This window comes from Oncorhynchus nerka, linkage group LG12 (assembly GCF_034236695.1).
Source record: "Oncorhynchus nerka isolate Pitt River linkage group LG12, Oner_Uvic_2.0, whole genome shotgun sequence".
In the NCBI taxonomy this organism is placed as follows: Eukaryota; Metazoa; Chordata; class Actinopteri; order Salmoniformes; family Salmonidae; genus Oncorhynchus; species Oncorhynchus nerka.
This window is the reverse complement of record NC_088407.1, coordinates 35,407,119-35,415,180: the sequence shown is the minus strand read 5'-3', so window position 1 is coordinate 35,415,180 and position 8,062 is coordinate 35,407,119. Positions and strand designations below refer to the sequence as shown.

The 8,062-nt window shown below is 42.1% G+C and overlaps 1 protein-coding gene across 2 annotated transcripts; it reads left to right on the top strand.

The window, feature by feature from the left end:
* Positions 1 to 984: 984 nt before the first annotated feature.
* On the top strand, positions 985 to 6,476 carry LOC115138191 (acidic mammalian chitinase-like). 2 transcript variants are annotated; one of them, XM_029674750.2, is made up of 13 exons: positions 985 to 1,071; positions 1,458 to 1,530; positions 1,615 to 1,641; positions 1,886 to 2,090; positions 2,176 to 2,232; positions 2,351 to 2,516; positions 2,712 to 2,836; positions 3,224 to 3,347; positions 3,472 to 3,654; positions 3,755 to 3,871; positions 4,001 to 4,133; positions 4,248 to 4,506; positions 6,054 to 6,142. In XM_029674750.2, exons 1-12 carry the CDS (start codon positions 1,000 to 1,002, stop codon positions 4,475 to 4,477), a joined length of 1,512 nt encoding a protein of 503 aa, XP_029530610.1. In that variant the 5' UTR covers positions 985 to 999; the 3' UTR covers positions 4,478 to 4,506; positions 6,054 to 6,142. The 2 variants fall into 2 exon arrangements, with proteins under 2 accessions (XP_029530610.1, XP_029530611.1); XM_029674751.1 differs by lacking the exon at positions 4,248 to 4,506 and having other exon boundaries at positions 6,054 to 6,476.
* Positions 6,477 to 8,062: the final 1,586 nt, after the last annotated feature.

Sequence of the window (8,062 nt, the reverse complement as noted above, 5' to 3'; positions counted from 1 at the left end):
AGGTATGGTGGGATTCGAGATGGTCAGTGACCTGTTTGTTGACTTGGCTTTCGAAGACCTTAGATAGGCAGGGCAGGATGGATATAGGTCTGTAACAGTTTGGGTCCAGGGTGTCTCCCCCTTTGAAGAGGGGGATGACTGCGGCAGCTTTCCCAATCCTTGGGGATCTCAGACGATATGAAAGAGAGGTTGAACAGGCTGGTAATAGGGGTTGCGACAATGGCGGCGGATAGTTTCAGAAATAGAGGGTCCAGATTGTCAAGCCCAGCTGATTTGTACGGGTCCAGGTTTTGCAGCTCTTTCAGAACATCTGCTATCTGGATTTGGGTAAAGGAGAACCTGGAGAGGCTTGGGCGAGTAGCTGCGGGGGGGGGGGGGGCGGAGCTGTTGGCCGAGGTTGGAGTAGCCAGGCGGAAGGCATGGCCAGCCGTTGAGAAATGCTTGTTGAAGTTTTCGATAATCACGGATTTATCGGTGGTGACCGTGTTACCTAGCCTCAGTGCAGTGGGCAGCTGGGAGGAGGTGCTCTTGTTCTCCATGGACTTCACAGTGTCCCAGAACTTTTTGGAGTTGGAGCTACAGGATGCAAACTTCTGCCTGAAGAAGCTGGCCTTAGCTTTCCTGACTGCGTGTATTGGTTCCTGACTTCCCTGAACAGTTGCATATCGCGGGGACTGTTCGATGCTATTGCAGTCCGCCACAGGATGTTTTTGTGCTGGTCGAGGGCAGTCAGGTCTGGAGTGAACCAAGGGCTGTATCTGTTCTTAGTTCTGCATTTTTTGAACGGAGCATGCTTATCTAAAATGGTGAGGAAGTTACATTTAAAGAATGACCAGGCATCCTCAACTGACGGGATGAGGTCAAAGAGTAATAGAGAATCTGTGGTAATAGAGAATCTGTGGTATGAATGAAAGATTACTGTACACTAGCAGAGCCCATCCAACTTGAAGGAGCTGGAGCAGTTTGCCTTGAAGAATGGGCAAGAATCCCAGTGGCTAGATGTGCCAAGCTTATAGAGATATACCCCAAGAGAATTGCAGCTGTAATTGCGGCAAAAGGTGGCTCCACAAGGTATTGACTTTTTTTTGTGTGTGTGTGTGGGGGGGGGGGGGGGGGGATAGTTATGCACGCTTAAGTTTTCAGTTTTTGTGTCTTATTTCTTGTTTGTTTCACAATAAAAAATATGTTGCATCTTCAAAGTGGTAGTCATGTTGTGTAAATCAAATGATTAAAACCCACCCAAAATACATTTTCATTCCAGGTTGTAAGCAACAAAATAGGAAATATGCCAAGTGGGGTGACTTTCACAAGCCACTGTACAAATATTTCCAATACAATCAATGACAGAACTGTTTCTGGGAAAGTCAGATGATTTACCCGGGTTAATAATTAGTCATAGAGAGCGGAACAAAAAATCACGGTTGTCATTTCGCATTTTTCTTCTTCCTCTTTTTAAGACGGACATAAATAAGCCCCCTGACCTATCTAGCAGAGAAGCAGGCACAATGAGCAAGCTCACTTTACTTGCAGGTAAAAACATTCTTAATATATTCACATATTTTCTGTTTGTGTGAAATTCTTATTTTTATTGACTCTAAATATGTGCTTTTGAAGGTCTGTGCTTCGCCCTGTGCCACTTGGGTGAGTTTCCACTTTAAAAAAAACATTATGACATTTCCCACACATTATTAAATCAACATTTTATGATTTTTTAAAACTTGAATTGTCACGCAGTATTCATCGAGAGAATTATGTTTGTTTGTATCAGTCATCTAAAAATTGTGATATATAAGAACGATGCTACCATGAAGTTGTGTCACCCTGGGAAATTCTGACTGTGACTCTGCAAAAACCATATATGATAGACATTCTGTTCCTGTGTAAGGCTTGACCTCCCAACTGGTCTGCTACTTTACCAACTGGTCCCAGTACAGACCTGGAACTGGGAAGTTCCTGCCAGCTAATGTTGACCCTCACTTGTGTACTCACCTGATCTACGCCTTCTCCATTATCAACCCTGCCAATGAGCTTGCCACCTATGAGTGGAATGATGAGACCCTCTACAGTTCCTTCAATGGACTTAAAGACAGGTTTGCATCTTTTACCAAGACATTCTGAGATGTTCAGGGGTAATTATTTACTGACAATAGTAATTGTATTTTTGTCATCTAACAGAAATCCTCGGCTCAAAACACTTTTGGCTGTCGGTGGATGGAAGTTTGGCACACAACAGTGAGATATCTAATTTCTTATATTTACATAGGTAAAAGGTAGTATATTTTTGAAGGATTGATAATATCTTTTATATTTAGGAATGTCAACTGGTTTGAGCATCCCTAATTCTCCCTAGGTTCAGTATCATGGTTTCATCACCTGACAATCGGCTGAAGTTCATCCAGTCTTCGATCAGTTTCCTTCGGAGGCATAGTTTTGACGGGTTGGACCTGGACTGGGAGTACCCTGGAGCACGGGGAAGCCCTCCAGAAGACAAGCAGAGATTCACACTGTTGTGCAAGGTGATGGTTAGGGTTATGGTTAGGCCAGGATGTGGACATGAAGCTAGGATTACGGCTAGGGTTATGGTTGAGCCGGGGTGTAGCTAGTTTTGGGAAACAATGCTACTAGACTTTTATTTAGGGATGTTCAGACCTTTCCATATGGCAATACATGTAATGCCATATGAGTAAAAAGACATCTGTTGTTTTTTGTAGGAGCTCCTCGAGGCCTTTGAGGCTGAGGGCAAGGCAGTCAGCCGCCCCAGGCTGCTGCTTACGGCTGCTGTGGCTGCTGGGAAAGGGACCATTGATTCTGGCTATGAAATTGCAGAAATTGCTAAGTAAATATGGATTTTAACATTATAACCACCGTCACATTTTAGAAAACCATAATACAGTGAACAGAATCCCATTTGGATTAATGGATGTGTATTAATTAAACTTGTCTTCTGGGTCATTCCATATAATTTCAATCACTTTTTGACTGCACCTCTTTTGATTTGAACGAAATCTTTCATTCGTGTTTGCCCATGGTGGAAGTGGTCAGAAAGTGACTTTGGACCTGAATGCCAAAACATTTAGGAGCTAGAGGTGCTCAAAGTTGACCACTTTTGCATACCCCACCCTACCATGAGACATTCATGTCTTTATCACTAAAAAAGAGAAACTGTTGAGTTTGATATAATTTTAAAGCTGAAATCATATGGAAATGACCTTTCTGTCTTTAGATACCTGGACTTCATTAGCGTGATGACCTATGACTTCCATGGATCCTGGGAGACCTTCACAGGACACAACAGCCCTCTCTACCAGGGATCCCATGACACAGGAGACCATATCTACTTCAACACAGTGAGAAAGGGGCTTTTCCATGAATAAAACGCCATAAATCACACTTCTAGTCTACATTAAATAAAGCCCATCAAATGTGAGTGTAAAGAAAGTACTGTATACATTCATGCAATCTCTCTGGCAGGATTTTGCCATGAAATACTGGCGAGATCAGGGAGCCCCTGTTGAGAAGCTGATGATGGGATTTGCTACGTATGGACGTTCGTTCCAGCTCGCCTCTGTAGATAGTGGGGTCGGAGCGTCAGCCAACGGTGCTGCTGCAGCTGGACCTTTCACCAGGGAAGCTGGTTTCTGGTCTTATTATGAGGTAGCAAGGCTTAATTGCGTATTTTATGTGAACTTTGAAAGGTATCAAATTGATAGTTAACTTTTCGATTGAGGTAACCTGTTGCCCCACATGTTTCCAGATCTGTACTTTCCTCCAAGGAGCCAGTTTCCAGTGGATTGAGGATCAAAAGGTTCCCTATGCCTCTAAAGGAAATCAGTGGGTAGGATTTGACAATAGGGAGAGCTATGACACAAAGGTATGCAGCAGTATTCCTGGGTTATATTCCTAAATGTTGGACCAAACATCTATTTTTCAACAAGGCTAAGAAATTGCAAAAGACTCAAAGACATACTCCTGTTATTTTCTTATACTCTCCCTTCCTAAGGTCGGCTACCTAAAGGAAAATGGCTTTGGAGGGGCCATGGTTTGGAATCTGGACCTGGATGACTTTGCTGGACAGTCATGTGGACAGGGCAACTATTCCCTGATCAGCCATCTTCAAAAACTCCTCAACATTGGTAAATCACGTTTAAACTTTCTTACTTGTCCAAACATATACAAACATGTCAATGTTTTTTTTTTGTGGTCGAGTGCTATTCTGAATAGACATATTAAATTGTCTTTTCACCCAGAACGACCTCCCCTGCCACCTACACAAACCCCAATGCCAGGGGAACCACCCACAGTCAAGGCCACAACTAAGGCCGGTGGTAGTTTCTGTGCAGGCAGGGCTGATGGGCTGTATGTCAAAGCAGATTCCCCGAGCTCTTTCTATAACTGTGCTAACGGCATCACCTGGATCCAGAGCTGCCCCGCTGGCCTCGTCTTCAGTGACAGCTGCAAATGCTGCAACTGGCCCTAGGACTGTTATTTGACCTATGGGAGAGTTGGGTATGTTGAACCATTTAAAAAAAAAACATTCAGCATCACTACGTCAAGGGAAATATAATACTCTTCCTAACAAAGATATCTACATATATTTCAGGATCTTGTGTGTATCGCTGGAAATAATCAGAATGTATGTAAACATACTTTACCATAGCCTCTCTTTTGTAAAATGTACATGTTCGTTTTCTTTTTTGTCAATGTACCTTTTCAGTGTGACAGTCAATTTTTTCATTCCTTGCTGCTGCTCAAATGAACTTCTCACTTCCTTGGTTGCTTTCTCAAGAACCTCAAGGGGGGCTAGATCACTGCTTGTTTTAAGTTTGTGTACATAGGTCACTACCTTGAGTGGAGGTCGACCGATTAATTGGAATGGCCGATTAATTAGGGCCGTTTTCAAAGCAATCGGAAATCTGCATTTTTGGACACCGATTTGGCCGTTTTTTAAAAATACATTTGGAACATCGTTGGGTGATTAGGCCTTTCTCGTAGTCAGCGTTCCAATTTATCCCAAAGGTGTTCGATGGGGTTTGAGATCAGGGTTCTGTGCAGGCAAGTCAAGTTCTTCCACACCAATCTCAACAAACCATTTCTGTATGGACCTCGCTTTGTGTACGGGGACATTCACTGGAACTGAGGGGCCTAGCCCGAACCATGAATGCCCCAGACCATTATTCCTCCTCCACCAAACTTTACAGTTGGCACTATACATTGGGGCAGGTAGCATTCTCCTGGTATCGGTCAAACCCATATTCGTCCGACGGACTGCTAGATGGTGAAGCGTGATTCATCTTCCCAGGGAACATGTTTCCACTGCTCCAGTGTCCACTGGCGGTGAGCTTTACCCCACTCCAGCCGAGACTTGGCATTGCGCATGGTGATCTCAGGCTTGTGTGCGGCTGCTCGGCCATGGAAATCCATTTCATGACGCTCCCGACGAACAGTTATTGTGCTGACGTTGTTCCAGAGGCAGTTTGGAACTCGGTGTTGCAACCGTAGAAAGATGATTTTTACGCGCTACTCGCTTCAGCACTCAGCGGTCCCATTTTGTGAGCTTGTGTGGCCTACCACTTCGCGGCTGAGCGGTTGTTGCTCCTAGAGGTTTCCACTTCACAATAACAGCACTTACAGGTCACCGGGGCAGCTCTAGCAGGGCAGAAATTTGACAAACTGACTTGTTGGAAAGGTGGCATCCTATGACGGTGTCACATTGAAAGTCACTGAGCTCTTCAGTAAGCCATTCTACTGCCAATGTTTGTTTATAGAGATTGCATGGTCTTGTGCTCACTTTTATACACCTGTCAGCAACGGGTGTGGCTGAAATAGCTGAATCCACTAATTTGAAGGGTGTCCACATACTTTTGTATATACTGTAGGTTTAGGACCTCATATTGTAGCTTAACTGATGTACAAAACCATTTTTTAACTATCTACTTTAGTTTAGATACGAGCATGAAACCTATAACACAATAAATTAATTTGACTTTGTGAAAATCAGTTTTTTTGTACCTAACTTGCTAACCATTCTTTCCATGTGGTTTCTTCCTTCACAGACTCCATGAAATGATGACCTTGGCTCGTCCTAAATATTTGGTCACATGATTAATTCTGTGTATGGAGTTCTAACTTGAATATACTTATTCCTGTAACTATATAAGGCCTTATCAATTATGTCACGTGGATAATGAATGTATATGTTATTGATAACTGAAGGGTGAAGAAGAGTTTTGTTTATGGAAAGTTACTGTGAGAGAAAAGGGGAACAGAGACTATAACCAAAGTCTGTTCACTAATGTGAACAGAAGGTCGCTTGTAAACATCACGGAGTAGTGATCGGATAAAGAGCAACAGCGCAACATTTAGGCAGTATTGGGCAACAGATAGCATTTTGACATATAAATGCCTGTTTGATCATGTGCAAAGTGTGCTTGCAGCTGAAGCACCCAGTTTGTTGAATAAACGTGGTTTGAGCTTTTTCTAGTCGTCCGTTTGAGTTTATACTCTGTTCAGAACCTACCAATGGTTTCCTAGAAACACGGGGTGGCTCAACTAACTCTTTTGCTCAATTTACCCCACTCTCCTCTATGTACAGCACTGAGGGGCAATTTTCACATTTTTATGAATGACACTATATACAGTGTATCTTCCAAACACACAGGCTATATTAATCATACAAAGTAAATATCCTGTTATTTTATTTACTGGCTGTGTGTCATCTCACGAGCTAGGTTTCCATCCTATTTGCAATAGATTTTCATCCAAATATTCAAGACACTGAATAAAACAGTTTGCGCATTCTTCCACCAGATGTGTTTCCATGAAACATACTTTTTCTGGATAAAAGTTGATGACGTAGAGCACATAAAAATAACTTTTGCTGTTAAATTCCCATGTACCAAATGAAAAAATACAAGTTAAAGGGGAATTTCACCATGGCTCTGCCACTTGTCGTAAACATTAACATTATCCAAACCAAAAGCTAGAACGAGCACATTGTCATTTCACTGGTAGAATCGGGAAGTTTCGACTTCCTGTGTATTTATCTGTTCATAGTGGAACAAAGTCCAGCATTCATAGCGAATGCAGATATCGCCCCGCTAGCTAGATGAGGCATGCCCACAAACATGGTTTGTCACGTTCTTTAATTTCGAATGACCAACACACAGTAATCTAAGAACTTCTCTAGGCAATTTACTTTTTCAACGTTTGTTTTTCACTCACATTTGTCAAATCAAATCCAACTTTATTTGCAACATGCGCCTAATACAACAAGTGTCGACTTTACCGTGAAATGCTCACTTACAAGCCCTTTAGCCAACAGTGCAGTTCAAGAAGAGTTAAGAAAATATTTACCAAGTAAACTAAAATTAAAAGTAACACTAACAATAATAACGAGGCTATATACAGGGAGCACCAGTACGGAGTCAGTGTGTGGGGGTACAGGCTAGTTGAGGTTATTTGTACATGTAGGTGGGGGTGAAGTGACTATGCATAGATAATGAACAGTGAATAGCAGCAGTCAGTCCCTCGAGGATTTCGCGGAAAAAAATGGTGATTTCTGCAGCTAAAAACGCTTGGTTTTGTGGCAGCTTTTCTGAAATTCTGCAATACATTTTGCAATGTGTTTTTTCATGGTAATTTCATATAAAGCAATACAAAGTCATATGTGCTCAGTTTTAGGACGATTTTAAGCATGGCATCTAAAGTTCTCAATTCTGTTTATTTTCCTGAACAAACAGCTCTGTCATAATCCACTCACACACACCTCTCCTCACCATCAGGCTTGGGGTTTGCTATCAACACGAGATACACCTCCAACTCACACTCTGTCTCTCTCTCTCTCTCAAAAAAAGATTCAAAGCTGATCAATCGCTTTCAATTTGATGATTGACATTTCTTTCGCATAAATTGTCTTCAAAATACTTGAGATTGCGATTTTTTCTGAAAGGGTCGTAAGGGAGATAAAGAACAGAAAACGTAAAAATAGAGTTTTGTGGTTGATATGAACTTTAAAAACAGTATTACTATTTCAACCAAAAAAATCCTGAAAGATTGTGCTTTC

Bases quoted from the DNA above. Each gene is read 5' to 3' on its own strand.
- LOC115138191 (XM_029674750.2), top strand. From the start codon at position 1,000: ATGTGCCAAGCTTATAGAGATATACCCCAAGAGAATTGCAGCTGTAAT. The intron at 2,517-2,711 runs GTGATGGTTAGG...TGTTTTTTGTAG, and splicing joins GATTCACACTGTTGTGCAAG to GAGCTCCTCGAGGCCTTTGA. The intron at 3,348-3,471 runs GTGAGAAAGGGG...TCTCTCTGGCAG, and splicing joins ACCATATCTACTTCAACACA to GATTTTGCCATGAAATACTG.